The 25,828-nt window shown below is 45.6% G+C and overlaps 1 protein-coding gene across 1 annotated transcript; it reads left to right on the forward strand.

The window, feature by feature from the left end:
* Positions 1–15,250: 15,250 nt before the first annotated feature.
* Positions 15,251–23,143, forward strand: SQSTM1 (sequestosome 1). The gene is made up of 8 exons (XM_077266299.1): positions 15,251–15,647; positions 18,594–18,689; positions 19,363–19,577; positions 19,660–19,846; positions 20,886–20,981; positions 21,424–21,650; positions 21,765–21,969; positions 22,782–23,143. Exons 1-8 carry the CDS (start codon positions 15,461–15,463, stop codon positions 22,934–22,936), a joined length of 1,368 nt encoding a protein of 455 aa, XP_077122414.1. The 5' UTR covers positions 15,251–15,460; the 3' UTR covers positions 22,937–23,143.
* The last annotated feature ends 2,685 nt before the right edge of the window (positions 23,144–25,828 follow it).

Raw genomic sequence — 25,828 nt, forward strand, 5'->3', positions numbered from 1 at the left:
GAAAGAGAAAAAAAAACTCAGAATTTTCTTTCTTATAATCCCGCTTCTGCAATGCATTTAACATTTAATACTGGCCTGGCAAACTGTTATGACCCCAATGGCGAGGGTCTCAGAGGAACAAGTAAGTCTGCGAAGTACAAAAATCCAGCTCATAGGGCAGTGGTAACTGGGTTGACCATATATCTACTCCTAACGCCAACACTAGAAGTAGCCGGGGAACATGCCTACGTTGGTCGCTAGATGTCTTGCGCCAGCCGGAGGACTAACTACCCCTAGAAGAGGAAAACAAAGACCTCTCTTGCCTCCAGAGAATAGACCCCAAAAGTTGGATACAAGCCCCCCACAAATAATAACGGTGAGGTAAGAGGAAATGACAAATACAGAGATGAACTAGGTTTAGCAAAGAGAGGCCCACTTACTAATAGCAGAATGTAGTAAGATAACTTATATGGTCAACAAAAACCCTATAAAAAATCCACACTGGAAATTCAAGAACCCCCGAACCGTCTAACGGCCCGGGGGGAGAACTCCAGCCTCCCTAGAGCTTCCAGCAAGGTAAGGATACAGATTATGTACAAGCGGGACAAAAATGCAAACAAAAACAAATAGCAAAAAGCAAGAAAGCAGACTTAGCTTAATCTAGCAGGAACCAGGATCAGTAGACAAGAGCACAACAGATTAGCTCTGATTACAACGTTGCCAGGCATTGAACTGAAGGTCCAGGGAGCTTATATAGCAACACCCCTGACCTAACGACCCAGGTGAGCATACAAGGGATGGCAGACATTCCCAGAGTCAAATCACTAGTAACCACTAGAGGGAGCCAAAAAGGTAAATTCACAACACCATCCTGACCTGCTTCACATGGGACTCCCAATCCTCAGAAAAGACCAAAATATCATCTAGATACACAATCATAAATTTATCCAGATATTCTCGGAAGATGTCGTGCATGAAGGACTGAAACACAGAAGTGGCATTAGAAAGTCCAAAAGGCATCACCAAGTACTCAAAATGGCCTTCGGGCGTATTAAATGCTGTCTTCCATTCATCGCCCTGCTTTATACGCACAAGATTGTACGCACCACAAAGATCTATCTTGGTGAACCAACTAGCCCCCCTAATCCGAGCAAATAGATCAGACAACAATGGCAAAGGGTACTGAAATTTGACCGTGATTTTATTTAGAAGGCGATAATCTATACAGGGTCTCAAAGAACCATCCTTCTTGGCCACAAAAAAGAATCCTGCACCAAGAGGGGACGAGGACGGGCGAATATGTCCCTTCTCCAAAGACTCCTTTACATAACTCCGCATAGCGGCATGCTCTGGCACAGACAAATTAAACAGTCGTCCCTTAGGGAACTTACTACCAGGAATCAAATTTATAGCACAATCACAATCCCTATGAGGAGGTAGGGCACTGGATTTAGGCTCATCAAATACATCCTGGTAGTCCGACAAGAACTCAGGGACCTCAGAAGGAGTAGAGGAAGCAATTGACACCAAAGGAGCATCGCCATGAACCCCCTGGCAATCCCAACTTAACACAGACATTGCTTTCCAATCCAGGACTGGATTATGAGCCTGCAGCCACGGCAGACCTAACACGACAACGTCATGCAAATTATATAACACAAGAAAGCGAATCACCTCCTGATGTGCAGGAGTCAAACACATGGTCACTTGAGTCCAGTATTGAGGTTTATTCTTGGCCAATGGCGTGGCATCAATTCCCTTCAATGGAATAGGGAACTGCAAAGGCTCCAGGACAAAACCACAGCGTCTGGCAAATGACAAATCCATCAGATTCAGGGCAGCACCTGAATCTACAAAAGCCATAACAGAGTAGGATGACAGAGAGCAAATCAACGTAACAGACAAAATGAATTTAGGCTGTACAGTACCAATGGTGACAGATTTAGCGAACTTTTTTGTGCGCTTAGAACAATCTGAGATGACATGAGCAGAATCACCACAGTAGAAGCACAACCCATTCTGACGTCTATGATTTTGCCGTTCAATTCTAGTCAGAATGCTGTCACATTGCATAGACTCTGGTTTCTGTTCAGAAAACACCGCCAGATGGTGCACAGGTTTGCGCTCCCGCAACCGCCGATCAATCTGAATGGCCAAAGCCATTGACTCATTCAGACTCGCAGGCGTGGGGAACCCCACCATAATATTCTTAAGGGCTTCGGAAAGACCTTTTCTGAAAATTGCTGCCAGGGCACACTCATTCCATTGAGTAAGCACTGACCATTTCCTAAATTTCTGACAATAAACCTCTGCTTCATCCTGACCCTGAGAGAGGGCCAGCAAAGCCTTTTCTGCCTGGTCCTCAAGATTAGGTTCCTCATAAAGTAATCCAAGCGCCAGAAAAAACGCATTCACATTCAGCAATGCAGGGTCTCCTGGCGCCAGGGAGAATGCCCAATCCTGAGGGTCACCACGTAACAAAGAAATAATTATTTTAACTTGCTGAGCTGGATCACCAGAGGAACGAGGTCTCAAAGAAAGGAATAACTTACAATTATTCTTAAAATTCAAAAACCTAGATCTATCTCCAGAAAACAACTCAGGAATAGGTATCTTAGGCTCTGACATAGGACTATGAACGACCTAATCCTGAATGCTTTGTACCCTTGCAGTAAGATGATCCATATTAGAAGTCAAACTCTGAATATCCATGTCTGCAGCTGAATTCAGAGCCACCCAGAGATTAAGGGGAGGAGAGAAGCAAGACAAACTGCAGCAAAGAAAAAAAATGCACTCAGGACTTCTCTTATCCCGCTTCTGCGATGCATTTAACACTTTAGGGCCTGCTGTACTGTTATGATCCTTAGTGGCTTAGGATCACAAATCTGACCAGCTAAGAATGAGAACATAGGACGAGCTCTGGGGATGTGGTAACTAGACTGACCGCAAACCTGATCCTAACCCCACACACTATAGGCAGCCGTGGAACGTTCTTAAAATCCTAGACGTCTCTTCACAGCCTGAGAAACTGGCTACCCCTAGAGAGAAATAAAAGCCTCACTTGCCTCAGAGAAATAACCCCAAAGTATAGAACAGCCCCCCACAAATAATAACGGTGAGCAAAGAGGAAAGCACAAACGTAGAAATGAAAACAGGTTCAGCAAAGGAGGCCCGCTAATCACTAAACAGAAAGAGGATAGCAAAGAATCTATGCGGTCAGTAAAAAACCCTATCCAAAAATATCCACGCAGAGAATGCAAGAACCCCCACACCAACTAACGATGTGAGGGGAGAAACTCTGCACCCCAGAGCTACCAGCAAGCAAAAGATCACATACTAGCAAGCTGGACAGAACTCATCGTATACTGAAAAACATATAGAACACAGATGAGCAAAATGAACGAGCAAAAAACTTAGCTTCTCTTGGAGAGACTGAAAACGACTGAAGTCAGGAGAGATCAGAAAGCACTGAATACAACGACAGCAGGCAAAAAATGAAGGTCCAGGTGAGTTAAATAGGAAACCTGACTAGCAGGTAACGAGGCAGCTGATCCCAGCCACAGACCCGCAGAATGACAAAAGAGCCAAGAGAGGGAGCCCAAAGATATAACTCACACAGTACCACTCACAACCACAGGAGGGAGTCCGAGAACAGTGTTCACAACATGCGCACTAATGCTTTACGGCTTTGCCTGCAGTTGGGCAAAGCATACTGCGCGTGTGCAAGGCAAGATTGACTAGCGCAGGCATGTTCTACGGAGGACAGCGAATCAACTTCAAGCCAATATTGCGGCCAGCGTGCAGCCAGCGGGAAAGGAAGGGGTGAATAAAACACCCGAAAACACCGCCCATCGGACCGAAAAAAGGTTCCGCCAAATTCAGGTGACAGGTTCCCTTTAAGGGGTTGTCCGAGACTTTATCATTAGGATAGGCCATCAATATCTGATCGGTGGGGATGGGACACCCGGCACCCCCGCCAATCAGCTGTTCCCGATGTCGGTGACGACCGGAAACGCTTATTTGCGGAGCTGCATGGCACGGCTCTGTCAACTGAATTGTGGCCGCGGCAGGTACTGCACATGCATCCTACTGATTCAGTTGATTGCAAACACTGGGAAATGCTGATCAGTGGGAGTGACGGGTGTCACATCCCCACAATCAGACATTGAGGACCTATGCTAAAGATAGGCAATCAGTGTTAAAGTACTGGACAACCCCTTTCAATAGGCAAATCTAGGTATAGGGAATCTGACAACAGAGTTTTTGCTACTCCATCTGAGAACAGCATAACGTAGGGGCAGATACCCTGATTCCAGCTATGTATTCCTTGCTAATTTTAATAAAAACAGTGTTTTATCTGCTGCAGATCTACCAGTCCTCTGACTACTGAGCTCTGTATATCCCGCTCACACCACTGATTGACCGTTTTCTGCCCATGTACAGTGTTCACACACAGCTGTCAATCAGTGGTGTGGGCGGGGTTATACCGAGCTCATGAATATGGAGGACTACATGGCAGCAGGTTTACTCGTCCTCTAGTGATAATCTCCTACCGATAAAACAGTGATTTTATGAAAACTACAGAAAGCAGCCCAGTAAGTGAATCAGTGTCTCTGCATCGCCCCTACATTATGCTGCTCTCAGATTAGGTCTGGAAAACCTGGTTTCAGATTCCCTTTAATGATAAAAGTGTAGCTTTTTCATAAATAAGAATTTAATTTACAGAATTGGCATAAAGTAGAATAATATTAAAAAAGAATGAAGTAGGTCATAAGAAAAAAATGATGTTTCCGCATGACATGTTCTGGTCTGATGAAAGCAGATGTAACCGGGCTAGACAAGAACCAGCGAGATAGCAGACCCGAGGCCGGCACCGTGTGAGCATGAGTCATAGTCACCTGATCCCTCAGAGAGCAAGCAGCCATTGTATCGTGCGAGTCATTATAGAAGTGACAGGTGCAGGCTATGAAGTGAGTGACAGTGACTCAGCAGATCTGCCCGCTGCGGCCTACGGTGACTGCGCAGTGTATGGCACGTAAGCTCCATGTAGGCACAATACAGGCGCCGCCATATATACCGATGGGACCTGTGAATATGGCTGAGCTCGCTGAGACACCATACAGAGACACTTTAATTCTAATTTTACACCGCTCAAAAAAATAAAGGGAACACTTAAATCCCACATCCTAGATGTCACTGAATGAAATATTCCAGTTGTAAATCTTTATTCATTACATAGTGGAATGTGTTGAGAACAATAAAACCTAAAAATGATCAATGTAAATCACAACTAATATCCCACGGAGTCATAACTAAGGAGAACTATAAGTCACAAATTGCCAGAAAAATTATAATAATCTTAAATTTTATTGAAAAATTATTACATAAAACAATAAAATCATATACCATAATAAATAAATTCATGTTATAAATCCATAAGTGATCCAAAATCCGAGGATCATAGAACAGGATACTGCTGGGTGTGCTAAGATGTCCGTATAACAAGGTACAACTATAACATTGCCATCAAGTCTGACCAAAAGTAAATGGGCTGTGGCACTCTAACAATAATAATATCAGTGCATTCCATGCCCGTAACATTGCCACATGCCTAACAGCAGTCAGACTACGATGTGCATACAAAATAAGTTAAACGGAGTTACCCATATTAGTGCGGCAGGCCCCCTGAGGAAGCGGGATTCACTATACGCGAAACGCGCGTTGGGGTAATTCACCGGGACCTGCCGCACTAATATGGGTAACTCCGTTTAACTTATTTTGTATGCACATCGTAGTCTGACTGCTGTTAGGCATGTGGCAATGTTACGGGCATGGAATGCACTGATATTATTATTGTTAGAGTGCCACAGCCCATTTACTTTTGGTCAGACTTGATGGCAATGTTATAGTTGTACCTTGTTATACGGATATCTTAGCACACCCAGCAGTATCCTGTTCTATGATCCTCGGATTTTGGATGCACTTATGGATTTATCACATGAATTTATTTATTATGGTATATGATTTTATTGTTTTATGCAATAATTTTTCAATAAAATTTAAGATTATTATAATTTTTCTGGCAATTTGTGACTTATAGTTCTCCTTAGTTATGACATTTCTATTTGAGTCGCCATTAGGACGTTTTGATCATTATCTATACTGATGCTCTGTTGGTATAATATCCCACGGAGGTCTGGATTTGGAATGATGCTAAAAATCAAAGTGAAAAATGAAGTTACAGGCTAATCCAACTTCAGTGGAAATGCCTCAAAACAAGGAAATGATGCTCAGTAATGTGTGTGGCCACCACGTGCCTGTATGACCTCCCTACAACCCCTGAGTATAATCCTGATGAGGCGGCGGATGGTCTCCTGAGGGATCTCCTCCCAGACCTGGACATCTGCAAACTCCTGCGCAGTCTGTGGTGCAACGTGATGTTGGTGGATGGAGCGAGACATGATGTCCCAGATGTGTTCAATTGGATTCAGGTCTGGGAAACGGGCGGGCCAGTCCATAGCTTCAATGCCTTCATCTTGCAGGAACTGCTGACACACTCGAGCCACATGAGGTCTGTCATTGTCCTGCATTAGGGGGAACCCAGGGCCAACCGCACCAGCATATCGTCTCACAAGGGGTCTGACGATCTCATCTCGGTACCTAATGGCAGTCAGGCTACCTCTGGTGAGCACATGGACTGCTGTGCAGCCCTCCAAAGAAATGCCACCCCACGCGATGACTGACCCACTGCCGAACCGGTTATGCCGAATGATGTTGCAGGCAGCAGATCGTTCTCCACGGCATCTCCAGACTCTGTCATGCCTGTCACGTGCTCAGTGTGAACCTGCTTTTATCTGTGAAGAGCACAGGGGCACCAGTGGCAAATTTGACAATCCTGGTGTTCTGTGGCAAATGCCAAGCGTCCTGCATGATGTTGGACTGTGAGCACAACCCCCATCTGTGGACGTCGGGCACTCAGACCATCCTCATGGAGTCGGTTTCTAACCGTTTGTGCAGACACATGCACATTTGTGGCCTGCCGGAAGTCATTTTGCAGGGCTCTGGCAGTGCTCCTCCTGTTCCTCCTTGCACAAAGGCTGAGGTAGCAGTCCTGCTGCTGGGTTGTTGCCCTCCTATGGCTCCCTCCACGTCTCCTGGTGTACTGGCCTGTCTCCTGGTAGTGCCTCCAGCCTCTAGACACTACACTGACAGACACAGCAAACCTTCTTGCCACAGCTCGCATTGATGTGCCATCCTGGATGAGCTGCACTATCTGAGCCACTTGTGTGGGTTGTAGAGTCCGTCTCATGCTACCACAAGTGCGAAAGCACAAACGACATTCAAAAGTGACGAAAACATCAGCCAGAAAGCATTGGTACTGAGATGTGGTCTGTGGTCCCCACCTGCTGAACCGCTCCTTTATTGAGTGTGTCTTGATAATTGCCAATAATTTCCATCTGTTGTCTATTCCATTTGCACAACAGCATGTGAAATTGATTGTCAATCAGTGTGGCTTCCTAAGTGGGCAGTTTGATTTCACAGAAGTTTCATTTACTTGGAGTTAGATTCTGTTGTTTAAGTGTTCCCTTTATTTTTTTGAGCAGTGTATATTAATATATTAAAGAATTGCACCGTTACCTAATATAGAATTATATAATATGGAGAAAGGGATTGTGCCTCCTCCACATTACACGACAGGAGGTTTTACAAGATTTTGGAGGTGTCAGTGGGAATTTTAACTCATCCATCCATGAGGTGAGACACTGATATTGGAGACGAGGGCTGGGCTCACAATCTCCATTCTAGTTCATCACAAAGGTGTTGAATGGGGCTAAGGTCCGGGCTCATGTTCTTCCACTCCAAACATTCGTTCATAGACCCTGGCTTCATCAGGGGGTTCTACCGGCGAAACGTGTCAAATTGTTCCCTCACATGGTCGCTTTCATTGCCATCCATGTAGCTACTCACACCTCCATGTTTACCCTTCCGCATCTTCTAGGCCTACCATTCTATACATATTTTGTGTTTTCTCATTTGGTCATGCTTTTCATAACATATCCCCTGTATATTTGATCTTATTAGAACTAGAAACCGCAATCCGCAGTGCCCATGCTGCAGAAAAAAACGAATGGAAACGCTGCAGGTTACATTCCGCAGCATGTCAATACTTTGTGCGGATTCTGCTGCGGTTTACACCTGTTCCTCAATAGGAATCCGCAGGTGTAAAACTGCAGGTGGAATCCGCACAAAATCGGCATAAAAACCGCGGTAAATCCGCAGGTAAAACGCAGTGCCTTTTACCTGCGGATTTTGAAAATCTGCTGCGGAAAAATCCGCAGAGCTCCATTCTACGTGTGCACATACCCTTATTCCTCAGCACCACCTTTGTACACTGCTGAGCAAAAAGTATATAGTTCCCCTTGTTGTGTGAAAAAATGCAGCAGGTATAAACTGCCTAGTATAGGTGGTACCCTGCTGCATCAGTCCTTTTAGCGTCAGTCAGGTCCGTTTAACCCCTTAGATGCCACTGTCAATCACAGCAGCAGCATGTAAATGGTTAACATTGGGAGAGGCAGTTGCGGGTCCTGATACTCGCCAAAGCAATTCACTTATGAGGCCTTGGTACGGCGGTGCGCTCGTTTTTTTCCTTCGACTTTGCATTAATTCCTTTGAGGCGTCTGAAGGTTTCGCTAATTTTGTGAAAGCTGTTTTGATCAGTCGGTTTCAGGGCTGCAGGTTTTATGTGATCACTTTTGGGGTTTTTCTGACATTTAGGCCGGTCAAAGTCAATTTTAAAACTGATTAGGTCTGTAAAAACGAAGGATTCGTAACTTTGTTGTAAGAAATGAACAATGGCTGCAGCATTTTTAACTCTTTTAATACCTTAAAATGAAAGGATGCTTGGAAAATGATGTGAAGTAGAGATATGGGACATGTTTATTAGTTTGTGTGGCGTCAATCTCTGGTTAAGGCTGGGAGCATTCAGGGTTGGAAATGGCTAAAATTTCAGAAGATTTTTTACTGACACATTGTAATTCTGTAACATGGAGAACTGTGATTTCTAGCGATAGGTGTCAGGTTTTCATCCAGAACCTTGTACTGCTCTCCAGCCACCACTCCTGATCCGCTGGTGGCCTAGAAAGGTGGAATGCGTCATCTCCGCTGGTATCTGCACGGTTATAGGATCCTCCAGTGACTCAGCAGCATGGCTCAGCAGCAGGGCTGTGTACATGACCCAGGCTGCTATAAGAGCACAAGGCCAGAGCTGGGCAGCAACTGATCACATGGTCTCACTGTACCAGGGGGGGCTGACTACTCAGACTGTTGCGTCCTCCTGCTCCAGGGCTGGAGGTTCTGTAGTGAGGGGGGGGGGGGGGCACCGCGGCTTATTATATTATATAACATCTCGGGCACGTCCCCAAATATTCACTTCCAGGAATGGAGTCATTGCGCTTTTATTCTGGGGTCACATTTCTCTATTGTTGTCTGGAATCACTGACTCCATGTCACCAACCATCCATTCTCACATGATGACAGACATCAAATAATTTCTTACTGTTACGCTTTATAATTTAAAAAAAAAATAAATAAGGGCAGCGCGGTGGCTCAGTGGTTAGCAGTGAAATGGCTCAATGATTAGCAGCATGATTTATCAATCAATAGTAGTGCAATGGCTTAGTGTTTAGCAGTGATGTGGCTCAGTGGTCAACAGTGTAGTTGCTCAGTGGTTAGCAGTGTGGTGGATTAGTGGCTAGCAGCATGGTGGCTCAGTGGTTAGTAGCATGGTGGCTCAGTGGATAGCAGTGTGGTGGCTCAGCGGTCAACAGTGTAGTTGCTCAGTGGTTAACAACATGGTGGCTCAGTGGTCAACAGTGTAGTTTCTCAGTGGTTAGCAGCATGGTGGCTAAGTGGTTAGTTCCATGGTGGCTCAGTGGTTAGCATCACTATTGCTCAGTGGTTAGCAGCATGGTGGCTCAGTGATTAGTAGCATGGTGGCTCAGTGGTTAGCAGTGTGGTGGCCCAGTGGTCAACAGTGTAGTTGCTCGGTAGTTAGCAATGTGGTGGCTCAGTGGTTAGCAGTGTAGTTGCTCAGTGGCTAGTAATGCAGTGGTTAACAGCGCAGTGGCTCAGTGGTCAAGAGTGTAGTTTCTCAGTGGTTAGTAATGCAGTGGTTAACAGCGCAGTGGCTCAGTAGTCAACAGTGTAGTTGCTCAGTGGTTAGTAATGCAGTGGTTAGCAGCGTGGTAGCTCAGTAGTCAACAGTGTAGTTGCTCATTGGTTAGTAGCATGGTGCGGTGGTTCAGTGGTTAGCAGCATGGTGAGTCAGTGGTTACCAGCATGGCAGCTCAGTGGTTAGCAGCACTGTGGCTCAGTGGTTAGCAGCATGGTGACTTAGTGGCCAACAGCATAGTTTCTCAGTGGTTACTCTGCAGGGTAATCAATACAGGGGAGGACAATTTTATATTACAGGATGATTTATGTAAACTAGAAGCTTGGGCTGATAAATGGCAAATGAGCTTTAATGAGGATAAATGTAAAGTCATGCACTTGGGTAGAAGTAATAAGATGTATAACTATGTGCTTAAGGCCAGGGACACACTTAATGTATAAAAAAACGGTCCGTTTTTCACGGCCGAGAATCGCACAAATGTTTCAAAAACAGTGATCCGTGTGCAGTGCGAGGACGCGATTTCCTCGCATCAAATGATCCGTGTGACATCCGTGTGACATCCGTATGGCATCCGTATGCCGAGATTTTCTCGCAAGCTTGCAAAACCGACATCTAATGGATTTATGTGCTCAAATGTTCGGGAAAACATATATACAGTATATATATATATATATATATATATATATATATATATATATATATATATATATATATGTCATTGAGACACATATATATATATTCTGTATTTATATTTCATTCAGCGCGATATCTGTGAAAAGTCGGTAATTCAATTGCCGGCTTTGCATTTCTCCTTCACAAACCCGACAGGATATGAGACATGGTTACATACAGTAAACCATCTCATATCCCCTTTTTTTTGAATATTCCACACTACTAATGTTAGTAGTGTGTATGTGCAAAATTTCAGCACTGTAGCTGCTAAAATAATGGGTTAAATGGCGGAAAAAATTGGCGTGGGCTCCCGTGCAATTTTCTCCGCCAGAATGGTAAAGCCAGTGACCGAGGGCTGATATTAATAGTCTAGAGAGGGTCCATGGTTATTGGCCCCCCCGTGGCTAAAAACATCTGCCCCCAGCCACCCCAGAAAAGGCACATCTGGAAGATGCGCCTATTCTGGCACTTGGCCACTCTCTTCCCACTCCCTGTAGCGGTGGGATATGGGGTAATGAAGGGTTAATGCCACCTTGCTATTGTAAGGTGACATTAAGCCAGATTAATAATGGAGAGGCGTCAATTATGACACCTATCCATTATTAATCCAATTGTTTGAAAGGGTTAAAAAACACACACACACATGATTAAAAAGTATTTTAATGAAATAAACACAGCGGTTGTTTTAATATTTTATTGCTCTCTCATTCCATTTTCAGACCCTCGCTTGGCAAAACAATAAACACACAATATACATACCCTCTCTGATGAACTGTCACGTCCCACGAAGTAATCCATCTGAAGGGGTTAACTAATATTACAGGCAGAGCTGCGATAAACCACTCGCTGGTGCCTGTAATCCCCGGGTGCTGAAAGGAAAGCAGTGATCTATACTTACATTCAGTCGCGGTGAGGCGCCCTCTGGTGGATGTTCTCATGAACTGCAGCCTGGGAACTTTTTCCCACGCTCCAGGTCATATGAGGACATCCACCAGGGGGCGCATCACCGCGACTGAATGTAAGTATAGATCACTGCTTTCCTTTCAGCACCCGGGGATTACAGGCACCAGCGAGTGGTTTATCGCAGCTCTGCCTGTAATATTAGTTAACCCCTTCAGATGGATTACTTCGTGGGACGTGACAGTTCATCAGAGAGGGTATGTATATTGTGTGTTTATTGTTTTGCCAAGCGAGGGTCTGAAAATGGAATGAGAGAGCAATAAAATACTAAAACAACCGCTGTGTTTATTTCATTAAAATACTTTTTAATCATGTGTGTGTGTGTTTTTTAACCCTTTCAAACAATTGGATTAATAATGGATAGGTGACATAATTGACGCCTCTCCATTATTAATCTGGCTTAATGTCACCTTACAATAGCAAGGTGGCATTAACCCTTCATTACCCCATATCCCACCGCTACAGGGAGTGGGAAGAGAGTGGCCAAGTGCCAGAATAGGCGCATCTTCCAGATGTGCCTTTTCTGGGGTGGCTGGGGGCAGATGTTTTTAGCCACGGGGGGGCCAATAACCATGGACCCTCTCCTGGCTATTAATATCTGCCCTCAGTCACTGGCTTTACCATTCTGGCGGAGAAAATTGCGCGGGAGCCCACGCCAATTTTTTCCGCCATTTAACCCTTTATTTTAGCAGCTACAGTGCTGAAATTTTGCACATACACACTACTAACATTAGTAGTGTGGAATATGCAAAAAAAATGGGGATATGAGATGGTTTACTGTATGTAAACCATCTCTCATATCCTGTCGGGTTTGTGCAGGAGAAATGAGAAGCCGGCAATTGAATTACCGGCTTTTCTATAGAACACCGCTGCGTATTTCTCGCAAGTCACACTGCAGGTCCGTGTGTAATCCGATTTTTTCTCGCACCCATAGACTTTCATTGGCGAGTCTCGGCCGAGATACGCTGACAATCGCAGCCTGCTGCGAGTTCCCTCGGATCCGAAATACGGTGGAGAAAATATCGGATGATGGGAGCTGCACCATAGATTAACATTGGGCCGAGTGCTATGCGATTTTTTATCGCATAGCACTCGTCCGTATTACGGTCTAGTGTGACCCCGGCCTAATTCTAAAACTCTGGGTAAAACCGTCAATGAAAAAGACCTGGGTGTATGGGTGGATGACAAACTCATATTCAGTGGCCAGTGTCAGGCAGCTGCTACAAAGGCAAATAAAATAATGGGATGTATTAAAAGAGGCATAGATGCTCATGAGGAGAACATAATTTTACCTCGATACAAGTCACTAGTGCGACCACACTTAGAATACTGTGCACAGTTCTGGTCTCCGGTGTATAAGAAAGACGTAGCTGAACTGGAGCGGGTGCAGAGAAGAGCGACCAAGGTTATTAGAGGACTGGGGGGTCTGCAATACCAAGATAGGTTATTACACTTGGGGCTATTTAGTTTGGAAAAACGAAGGCTAAGGGGTGATCTTATGTTAATGTATAAATATATGAGGGGACAGTACAAAGACCTTTCTGATGATCTTTTTAATCATAGACCGGTGACAGGGACAAGGGGGCATCCTCTACGTCTGGAGGAAAGAAGGTTTAAGCATAATAACAGACGCGGATTCTTTACTGTAAGAGCAGTGAGACTATGGAACTCTCTGCCATATGATGTTGGAATGAGTGATTCATTCGTTACCCCTTAGACCCCACTCCAGAGCCTCTCACCTAGCCAAATCAGTTCTCATGCTTCGCACTGACGAGGGCCAACAGCCCGAAACACCGTGTCTGCGAATTGAGATACTGATTTGGCTTTTATCCTAAGTCATATTGCACGACTCGTTAAAGGGTTGATTGTGACTTGTAGGATCGCTACTTCCAATAGGTGGCGCTATAGAGTAAAGTCCTCTTTTTCTCAGAAGAGGCAATTTGCTGATTCATTAATTAAATTTAAGAGGGGACTGGATACCTTTCTGGAAAAGTATAATGTTACAGGGTATATACACTAGATTCCTTGATAGGACGTTGATCCAGGGAACTAGTCTGATTGCCGTATGTGGAGTCGGGAAGGAATTTTTTTCCCCAATGTGGAGCTTACTCTTTGCCACATGGGTTTTTTGCCTTCCTCTGGATCAACATGTTAGGGCATGTTAGGTTAGGCTATGGGTTGAACTAGATGGACTTAAAGTCTTCCTTCAACCTTAATAACTATGTTACTGTTGCGGCCCAGTGGTTTGTAGCATGGTGGCTCAGTGGTGAACAGCATGGTGGCTCAGTAATTAGCACTATGGCTCAGTGGTTAGCAGCATGGTAGATCAGTGATTAATAGAATGATGGCTCAGTGGTTAGCAGCATGGTGGCTCAGTGGTCAAGTATAGTTGCTCAGTGGTTAGTAATGCAGTGGTTAACAGTGCAGTGGCTCAGTGGTCAACAGTGCAGTTGCTCAGTGGTTAGTAATGCAGTGGTTAGCAGCGTGGTGGCTCAGCAGTCAACAGTGTAGTTGCTCAGTGGTTAGCATGGTGTGGTGGTTCAGTGGTTAGCAGCATGGCGACTCTGGATAGCAGCATGGTGGCTCAGTGGTTAGCCGCACTGTGGATCAGGGGTTAGCAGCATGGTGACTCAGTGGCCAACAGCGTAGTTTCTCAGTGGTTAGCAGCAAGGTGACCCAGTGGTTAGTAGCATGGTGGCTCAGTGGTGAGCAGCATGGTGGCTCAGTAATTAGCAGCACTATGGCTCAGTGGTTAGCAGCATGGTAGATCAGTGATTACTAGCATGATGGGTCAGTGGTTAGCAGTGTGGTGGCTCAGTGGTCAAGTATAGTTGCTCAGTGGTTAGCAATGCAGTGGTTAGCAGCATGGTGGCTCAGTGGTTAGCAGCACAGTGGCACTGTACAGTGCGGCTGTGAATATGCTTGTACTGCATAAATAATAGAAATAATGTAATAAATTATGGTAAAGTTGAAACAAGTTAATATTTATATGGATTCTTCACCACTGGGACATTTTTTTACTTATATTTGGGGATAAAAATCATTTTTGCCATTATGGTTCATTGACAATCTTGTCCCTTTGGCTTTTCCAAATCTCCACATTAAATGCCATGAGTTTCCTGAGCTCGTGAATCAGCAGTTCTCGCCACATCCAGGCCTCGGTTCTGCAGCGATCCAGAATGTTCTACGTCCCTCATCCTCCTCCCGCGCCGGGGAACCCCCCTTTGTTTTGCTGTCTCATCGTGACATCACAAAATCCTTCCTAAACAGATGGGCGTGGTTAGCCAGGGCTGCCATGATGGAGTAGGCGTGGTCTAATGCGTATGGTCGGGATTAACTGGCTGTCGATCAAAAGCAGGCGTGGCTTATTCACAAGAACTTGTGTAGTAGGCGTGGTTATATTGCAGTCGATCAAAAGTAGGCAGGCAAGTAACAAGGCGTGGCTAACATTTATTGGGCGTGGCTAGTGTCAGCGGGGGTGGAGCTGCGTGCGATCAGCTGGTGGGAGGGGGATTTCCCGGGACCGTGTTTATATACGCGAGGCTGCAGTGAGCGGACACAGTCACAGGACCCAGCGGAACAGACGAGCTGCGTACTCCGAGCTCTGCGCATTCCTGCTGCGACATCAGCACACATCCGGGACACACGTCTCTCACCGCCGCCGCCGCCGCCGCCGCCATGCCAGTCACCGTGAAGGCGTACCTGCTGGGCAAAGACGAGAGCCACAGGGAGATCCGGCGCTTCACCGTCCCGCTGAGCAAGGGCAAGGCTGCCCCGCAGAGCTCCGGCTGCGAGCTGCTCAGCGCCAAGGTGACGGACGTCTTCCAGGGCCTGAGAGGGGGCTCCTTCCTGATGTTCTACAGAGGTGAGTGTCTATAGATGGCCCCTGGCTGCATGCTCCACATGGGGGGCTACTGCCAGTCCCCAGTGCCAGCTGGAGACTGGTGCCATGTACACCGATGCCCCCTATATAGTGATCTCTCCCCTATATAGCGATGCCCCCCCTATACACTGATCTCTCCCCTATACACCAACATCCCCCCTATATAGCGATGCCCCCTATACACCAATGCCCCATATACACTGATCTCTCCCCTATACACCAACGTCCCCCCTATATAGCGATGCCCCCTATACACCAATGCCCCATATACACTGATCTCTCCCCTATACACCAACGTCCCCCCTATATAGCGATGCCCCCTATACACCAATGCCCCATATACACTGATCTCTCCCCTATACACCAACGTCCCCCCTATATAGCGATGCCCCCTATACACCAATGCCCCATATACACCGATCTCTCCCCTATACATCAATGCCCCCTATATAGTGATGCCACCTATACACTGATCTCTCCCCTATACACCGATCTCTCCCCTATACATCAATGCCCCCTATATAGTGATGCCACCTATACACTGATCTCTCCCCTATACACCAATGTCCTTATATCGTGATGCCCCTTATACACTGATGCCCCCTATAGGACAATGAGCTGCGCTCTCCTGCAGAGCCGCCCTGGCATATGTTGGCGCTGTGCCTGCTCTTCAGGACAGTTCTCTGGGGTACGGGTCGGAGTGTTTTCCATCTCCTCCTGTGGTCTGAGCGGTGACGTTGGAGGAATGTGCCCTCTGTGACCGTTCTATCATGTGGCAGAGGAGGAGTCGGCGGCTGTAGGGTAAAGGTGGCGGTGGGTGCGGGGCGGCCGGGTGTCTCCACTTCTCGCCTTAAGCCTCGTTCACAGCCGAGTTAGACAATTGTTTCTCCAGATTCCGGCGTTGTCTGTCAGCGCCTCCCTGGTGTCAGTAATGGGATCTGTCTGGTTTTTGTTTTGTTGTCATTTTACCGGAAAGAAAAGACGCAAAGTATCTTGTCGGAAAAAAGTCACAGAAGTAAATTGCAACAAATTTAGGAAAATGTTTTCTCATATTTGTAAAATGTACTGTATGCCGGTTATTCACTGCAGCAGGTCAGCGCCACCACTGCCGCCAGCGGCTGGCATAAACAGCAGGGAGGCAGATGCTTGTCCTTGTACCTGCCTGTATGCTGGAAGTCGCCCCTACTATGCCCACCCTGGGTTTACTGCCTGAGGGTCAGAAGTTCAGCAGGAAAATCTCAGAGATGTCCTGTAATGGAATTTGTAGCTAGATATAACCACTTTACCTTTTATTTTATTTTTTATTTTTTTTTAAATATCCTTGTTTTGGCTGCAGACGTGAGTGGCACTTAGAAGTTGGCTGCCAGTTTTGTACTTGGTATTCACTAACATATGCAGTAAAAGCAAAGCAATGGTTAGATGAGATGGGACTCCAGCAGAACACGACGTTCACTCCCTGGATGCCCTCAGCTCCATTCTAAACTCTTGTATAACTGGAAAACAATAATCTGCCAACCTGCCTCCAGCACTGCCCAGCTGTTGTCACCTGCTATTCAAATCTCCTGCTGCTAGGCAACAGGCAGAAAACATTTAACATTTAAACATTGTTTATAAATAAACTAGATGGTGGCCCGATTCTAACGCATCGGGTATTCTAGAATATGCATGTCCACGTAGTATATTGCCCAGTCACGTAGTATATTGCCCTGCCACGTAGTGTATTGCCCAGCTACATAGTATACAGCACAGCGACGTAGGATATTGCGCAGCTACGTTGTATATTGCACAGCTTTGTAGTATATTGCCCAGCCTTGTAGTATACAGCAGAGCCACGTAGGATATTACCCAGTGACGTAGTATATTACCGAGGCACATATGTCACAGGGCCAAAAAATAAAAAATAAACATACTCACCTAACGATCCGAGGGCCCCTTGTAGTGTATCATACTCACCATTCTTGTCGCTGCTCCTCGGCGTTCCGTGTCTCCTCTTCCTGGGATCCTGTGCAGATGGTAGTGCTCGGCTTCAGGAAAATGGCCGCGGGATGCCGCGCGTGCGCAGATCGAGATCGCGGCGGCCATTTTCCTGAAGCCGAGTTCCATTGCAAGTGCCAGGGCTGGTGGGAGCAGGACCTATGAAGACGTCGCGGTCACATGACCGTGACGTCACGGCAGGTCCTTGCCGCACACCAGCCCTGGGACGGGACCTCACCGCAAGCTGACGCTTGTAATGGAGCGGTCCTGGGAGCATGGCGAGGAGCGAGAAAGGCGGCGGAGGGTAAGTATAGCAGGTTTTTTTTTAAATTATTTATTATTTTTAACATTACATTTTTTACTATTGATGCCGCATAGGCAGCGTCAATAGTACAAAGTTGGGGACACACAGGGTTAATAACAGCGGTAACGGAGTGCGTTACCCGCTGCATAACGCGGTCCGTTACCGCCGGCATTAACCCTGTGTGAGCGGTGTATACGGGCGCCGGCAGTGAGTGCGGGGAGTAAGCGGCCATTTTTTTCTGGACTGTGCGCGTCGCTGATTGGTCGCGGCAGCCATGACAGGCAGCTGCCGAGACCAATCAGCGAACGAATAACCGGTACAGAAGGACAGACGGAAGTGACCCTTAGGCAATTATATAGTAGATACTTCCAAGGACAACTATTTAGAACTGAGAGTCCTCAGTGGTCGTTACCATCTTCTCAGTTAGCCATTAAAAGGTATCAACCACTGAGGACTCTCAATTCTGAATATCTTTCTATCTACCGGCTAAGGCTAACACGGTACCAAGATTTTATATATATATCTATATCTCTCTATTCTGTATCCAAGGACAACTGACACGGGAGGATGGAAGTGACACAATGGTTTCCTTGATTTGAGCTTGTTATTCACTTATCAGTATTTAATTTTCCTTTTTCTTTTATTTCCAGATGAGGAGGGCGATCTTGTTGCTTTCTCCACTGATGACGAATTGAACATGGGCCTGGAAATGATCAATGATGGCGTCTTCCGTCTGTACATTAAAGGTTTGTGTTGCCTCATTTGTAACTTGCAAGGCTATTATCATTCCTGATCATGTCTAGAACAAAAACCCGAAATGAAGTGGAATATAAGTTGGCACATAGTGCGTAGGGGCATGTTCACACTGACCACTGCTAACCCAGTACACGGCTCATGTAAACAGCTTTATTACAGCACCCATAATAATCCATTGGCCCACACCTCTGCTTGTCACTGAGCAAATATGAAATCGCCCACCCAAACTTATTATTAAGGGTCCGAATGCAGTGAACCCTGCTGATCGTAACAGATCGCTTGTTGAAGTGGATCAGTGACTGCAATCACTCCATTTGTTCTCCATGGGACTGCGGAGATGACAAAGTTCAGCGCTCGACTTTATTCCTCGGTCATACGGAAGCGCCAGTAGCCACCATGGCAGTTTGCAGGGCATAGCCCCATTCATAGCTGCTGTATCCCATCCTTTAGATGGGATATAAGTGTACTGTAGACACTGTGCCCACCATGATACTGCCGCTGAAGAGCCACACACATCTGAAGCCGGCCATGGTCTTCTAGGTCTTTGATCAATAGAGGACTTCTAGACTAGTGAATTGTAATTCTCCCTTGTGATCTGATGATCCGTGTCTCTAGATCTCTGCTGTGATCTGATTCTCATTCTACTTCTTATTTCTTTCCCAGAAAAGAGAGAATGCAAGCGAGAACACCGCGCACATTGTGGACCAGAGACCCCCCAGAACGTGGTGCACCCCAATGTGACCTGTGATGGGTGTGAAGGGCCTGTCGTGGGCAATAGGTACAAATGCCTGACTTGCCCTGATTATGACCTGTGCAGCACCTGTGAGGGCAAAGGAGTCCACAAGGAGCACAACATGATCATGTTCCCGACTCCCATGGTAAGGAGCCTTTCTAATATGACATTTGTGTATATATGTGACCACACCATCTGTCACACCCTGACTGTTTGTTTTTATCCAGCCCTTTCCCCATGGTCGCTGGATGCACAAGATGCGCCATGGAGGGCCACAATTCCCATGGATGCATGGCTGCGGGTTCCCAGGCAGAGGACATCCCTGGGCGTTCCCAGGCAGAGGACATCCCTGGGCTAACTTTCAGCAGCCACCAGGATGCAGCGCCCCAACTAATCCGACCGCCGCTCCGGAAGGTAAATATTACACTTCTGACAATTGCTTTTATAGACAGCCAGCTGTAATGCAATCATTCCTCGGCACATTGACCGTCTGCCCTGCAGTGTATATGCCAGCGGCGGGCTGTCAAAGTGCTGGGGAGTGATTACCGCGTGCTGTGGTGACCTGCACCACCAGGGTAGCAAGCGGCTGCTGGAGGATATCGCTTCATCTTCTCCCTGTAGCCGCTGACAGGATTTTAAAGCTATTTTCACAATGGATAACCTCAATAACTGGCGGTAAATAGTGATTCCGGACCTGGCTGGTTCTCATTTAGGCCACGTTCACATGTTCAGTATTTGGTCTGTTTTTTTTTTTTTTTTGTTTTTTTTTAAGCTTTAGTATTTGTTTCATTCCTGGTTTTGGCTTACAATCAGAGGAAAAGTATAATAGAAACACGTCACCACTTCTGTATTTATCATCCACTCCTGGTTTTGAATCACAAATACTTAGGTCATATACTGAAATACTGATCGTGTGAACGTGGCCTTTAAAAAAAAAAAAAAACAACCCACACTTATTATTGACCTGTTTAATAGCAATGACTTAGGGTATGTGCACACGGTGCGGATTCTCTGCGGATCCGCAGGGTTTTTTGAGGTGCAGAAACGCAGATCCGCAATTGATTTACAGTACAATGTAAATCAATGAGAAAAAAAAATGCTGTGCACACTTTGCAGGAAAATCCGCTGCGGCTTAAAAGAAATAGCATGTCACTCGTTTTTTGTGAATCTGCAGCGTTTTTGTACCAATTATAGAAAACTGCAGGGGTAAAAAACGCAGCAAAAGCGCACAGAAAAACGCTGCGGAACCGCACAAAAAACCGCAGGTGCGTTTTCTGCCAGGAGAGACAGAATCCGCACCAGAAATTCCTAAGCCGAATCCGCAACATGTGCACATAGCCTTAGTCATTGTTACTGCCACCCAGAGACGCTAATTGCTCCTGTTATACAAACTTTGCCCTCAAGTGTGATTTATTTATTTATTTTTTTTCTCTCTTTACCTTTAAAACGAAAGGCGATTCTGGCAATCCTAAGCAGCCGTGCAGCGATCCTAATGTCGTCTTCTTGCAGAATGTTGGAGAGAGCGTGGCTGCCATGCTGAGCCCCCTGGGTAGGTTTATGCTATTACCGTCTGTCCTCTCAATTCATATATAATGTAACAGAAAAAGAGATATTAGACTTTAGCTGTTCCTTCATAGAGAACTACATTAAAAAAATGTATGTATATGTGTGTGTATATATTATATTTTATATTTTTTTTAATTTATTTATTTTTTTTTTATTTCCCCCATAACAAGTAACTGCTTTTCATGCACATACCAGCCTGATGGGCCCGGGAACTGTCCTGTATCTCGGGCACTTTACATTGTCATCCACTCTTTTAGTGAGTGGTATTTCAGCATTCAGCCTGCACTATAGGTGCTAGAACTTAATTTCCCTCCCTGGCTGCTGCTAACTGAACGTTTGCCTGTTGCTTAGTTTGGGCTCGGCTCTGTGCGCCATGACAGATATTTGCATGTGATGGTCTTCCTAATTCATTATGATCGCTGCAGGGATTGACGTGGACATTGATGTGGAACATGGTGGAAAGCGCAGTAAGGTTTCAACTCCACAGCCCGGTTCTGAAGCTAGAGACTCTCAACCAAGCAGCACATCCTCCACCCAGAATCCCCAGAGTGACAACCGCAGATCTGAAGAGGACACCGCTCCCATGGACACAGACAACATTGCTAAACAGATGGCGGACGTGCACTTGGATGCAACCACACAGGCGAGCAATGTGAGTACCGGTGTTGGGGAGAGATGGCGGATGTGGACTGTGTGTCTATGGTATATACTGCATAAGGCCCAGATACATTTGTTTAGCAAAATACCTAATTTGCATACTTTGCAGGAACAAGGTGAACACAGCGGCAGCGCCTCAGGGGGTGATGAGGACTGGACTCATGTGTCACCTAAAGAAGTAGACCCGTCCACCGGAGAGCTGCAGTCCCTTCACCTCCTGGATACAGACGTCCCGAGTCCCTTAGACCCACTAAGAGCTGCACAAGCGCCCACAGGTCTAAGAGAAGCGGCTCTCTATCCACATCTCCCCGCAGGTAACTGCAGATTCTGGACATTTGAGGGTTTCTTTGTATATAGTGTACATTTGGACATGACTTTATGATAAGTATAGATTTTCCGCTTAACCAGTTGTCCTTCCAGATTAGTTTTAAGTTTATAAAATTCAGGACACCATAGAGGTGCCGGGGAATATTACAATCATTGATGAGGCCGTCCATCTTAGGACTACCAGTTCTCTATTTTAAAGGGACAAAATGACTGTTCAAACCAAGTACAGGCACATGGTGCACCCCTAGCGTGGCCAAACCATTAGGCGCACCTTCCCATCGATCCGTTCCTTCTCCTGGCTGTGTATAGTCAGAGCTGTCAATCAAAGAAGAATGCAGAGATGGCTGAAAAACAAGTATGGTTGTGCAGGTGCACGGAACAGTCTGGCCATGCCTTGATGCACTGAGCACCCGTGCTTGGTTTGAATAGTCATTTTGTGCTGACAGTCCCGTTAAGGACTCAGATTTGGAGGTTACCGCTGTAGTACAATCGTATGCTGTCTGATATATATCTCTATCAATCACGTTTCATAAAGACGAGGACAGGCTGGTCTAGATCGCCGTCAGTAGTGTAGAGTTCATGTTCAGCTCCTCTCAATCTGAATAAATGGGAATTTAAAGGGGTACTCCATTTTGCATAAATGATCCACAAGATAAACGATAATAGTTTGATCAGTGGGGGATCGATTTTAAAAGAGAAAAAGAAGCTGCGAGGGGACGTTCATTGACCGTGTGACACTGACTGAGTAGGGTCGCAGTAATTCTGTGCAGTAATCCTGTCTTTTTTGCCCCCTTTCTAGAAGCAGACCCTCGTCTCATTGAGACCCTTTCACAGATGCTGTCCATGGGATTTACAGATGAAGGCGGCTGGCTAACTCGTCTTCTGGAAGCCAAGCAGTATGACATCGGGTCTGCCCTGGACACCATGCAGTCTGTGCGGCACCTTCCTCGCTAATAGACAGCGTACCTCTGTGCTTTTATTGTATCTTTGCCTTCTATATATTCCACTAGATTACTAGTATGAGCAATGAATACTGTGGGGACTCATCGATTTCTTCAAATGTTAAAAACCTGTACGAAATATTTCTCCATATAATCTGTCACCTCTGCACATTGTGATGTTTCCTGTGAAGATCATACATGGAATAAATCCTATTAAGTACTTGTTTCGCATCATTATTTGGTTCATACGCCCTCGGATTCTATGCTGTGGGTCCTCATCCTTTACATTGAGCCACATTCGGCTCTGCAAAATGGTTGTGAGCAAAGAAATTGCAGGAGGGTCTAATACCCAGAGTGCCCCTAATAAAGTTATAACAGTGCAGGTTCCCCCTTATAAAGTAGTTATGCCCGGGGTGCCAATCCAGTGCCTTAAAAAGTAATAATGTCCCTTTAACACATGGTAATGCCTTATATTGGGGAGTCTTCTACAATGAGGCATAAAGCCACCTACAGTTTACAAGTCTGGGAGTGGTGGGAGCCATGGGGAAGCAGATGAGGGTTAGCGTGGCCCTCGCCTGAGCAGACTGCCATGGGTCGGAGTCCCCTGATCTAACCCTGAGAGTTGGGGGGTCTACTCATTTCACATTGCGTTGAATGCTTTGATATTCTGCCAATAGGTTCCCATCTAATATATAAAGGTGTGTGTGTGTGTGTGTGTGTCCGGGACTGGCATCTGCACCGTCGCAGCTACAGCCGCAAAATTTTGCACAGTCACACGTCTGGACCCCGAGAGCATCATAGGCTATGTTGTGAGGCGAAATTTTCACCCGTGCGTTCCAATTCACCAAACAATTTTGCCCCCATCTACATAATGGGGGGGGAAAAGTGAAAGGAAAAGTTTTGGAGGCAAATTGACAGCTGCCAGATGTGAACAAGGGGGACTTAAAGAGTGAGAGCGATGGCGCCGAAGCGTATATACTGTACAGTTGCTAAGGTGGGGCCCCGACATGGGATACTCGCCACATACGGGGATATGAACACACACAAAATGCGCCACACACTACCACGTGCTTGAACACATATACCACCCTCAGCGCACATTTCACCACACATACACCAACCTCGCCACATAAGTCGAAACACAAGTCGCCGCGCAAAACTCGCCACATGCAAAACTAGGCTCACGCAAAACTCGCCACACGTGCCAAACTCACCTCATGGAAAACTCGCCACATGCACAAAAGTTGCAAAAGTTGCCTCACACAAAACTTGCATACTCAAAACGCACCACACAAAACTCGCCACGCGCAAAACTTGCTGCACACAACTTGCTACACTAACCTGTCACATGCAACTCATCTCACAAAAGTCGCTACATCCATGTCGCCACACGCAACTCTACACACACAACTTGACACATGAAACTCGCCCTAAAACACACAAGTCTGGTATTATCCTTCAAAAATAAAAATCTGATTTATAAGCAAACTACAAGAGCAATAACTGTACCATATAGGAAATACGGCAGCTGTCAGTCACATGACCTGTTGATTATGTGTATGTGTGAGCTAATATATACTGCCAGGGGGTGGGCTTACTGTTGGCTGGGGATTTATCAGGCTGCCAATTTAGCTTACAAATACTGAGGTAAAAATACTGAGCAAATAACGTGTGAACGCGGCCTAATACAGGAGGAGATGATATACAGATATATACTATATACAGGGGGAGATGACACACTGGTATATACTATATACAGGGGAGATCACACACAGGTATATACTATATATAGGAGGAGATGACATACAGGTATATACTATATACAGGAGGAGATAACACACATATACTATATACAGGGGAGATGACACAGGTATATACTATATATAGGAGATAACATACAGGTATATACTATATACAGGAGATGACACACAGGTATATCCTATATACAGGGGAGATGACACACAGGTACATACTATATACAGGGGAGATGACACACAGGTACATACTATATACAGGAGATGACATACAGGTACATACTATATACAGGAGATGACATACAGGTACATACTATATACAGGAGATGACATACAGGTATATACTAATATATAGGAGATGACATACAGGTATATAGTATATACAGAAGAGATGACATACAGGTATATACAATATACAGGAGATGACATACAGCAGGTATATACTATTTACAGGGGAGATGACATACAGGTATATACTATATACAGGAGATGACATACAGGTGTATACTATATATAAGGGAGATGACAAATATGTATATACTGAGGGGAAAATGAGGGATGTGAGGTGAAAATGAAAAGGTGTGAGTGCAAATTGAGAGGAGTGAGGGAAAATAGTGGAGTGATCGGAAAATGACAGATGTGAGGTCAAAATGACAAGTTAGGGGGGAATGAGAGGAGTGAGGGGGAAAATAAGAGGAGTGAGGGGGAAAATGAGAGATGTGAGGGAGAAAATGAGAGATCGGAGGGGGAAAATGAGAGGCGTGATGGGAAAATGAGAGAAGTGAGGTGCTATAACTAACCACAGATATTTACTATGCCCAGGCAACGCCCGGGCTCTTCAGCTAGTTGTTATATAATTATTGACATTCTGGCTTGTGTAAAATATAATACCAGGCTATGATAAATATTTTTATCTCCCGCAAAGTGAATGGGATTTATACTCTACATAAACTGACCTGCAGTGCGGTGTTAAAATCTGCAACATATCAACTTCTCTTGCGGTACACTGAGTTTTATATGTGGATTTTCCCCATAAAATTGAATGCTGAAACTCTAGGTAAAAGATTTTTATAATTTACACATAATTATCAAAGTTTTGTCAAATTAGATAAATCTACTAGTCATGATGATTCCTTAACTCATAGTTTGTA

The sequence above is a fragment of the Ranitomeya variabilis genome, chromosome 5, assembly GCF_051348905.1.
Source record: "Ranitomeya variabilis isolate aRanVar5 chromosome 5, aRanVar5.hap1, whole genome shotgun sequence".
NCBI lineage: Eukaryota > Metazoa > Chordata > Amphibia > Anura > Dendrobatidae > Ranitomeya > Ranitomeya variabilis.

What these genes read in the sequence shown, in the direction of transcription:
- SQSTM1 (XM_077266299.1), top strand. Translation starts at nt 15,461, where the DNA reads ATGCCAGTCACCGTGAAGGCGTACCTGCTGGGCAAAGACGAGAGCCAC. An exon ending in CTTCCTGATGTTCTACAGAG is followed by an intron (nt 15,648 to 18,593) that starts GTGAGTGTCTAT and finishes TTTTATTTCCAG; the next exon opens with ATGAGGAGGGCGATCTTGTT. An exon ending in CTATCCACATCTCCCCGCAG is followed by an intron (nt 21,970 to 22,781) that starts GTAACTGCAGAT and finishes CCCCCTTTCTAG; the next exon opens with AAGCAGACCCTCGTCTCATT.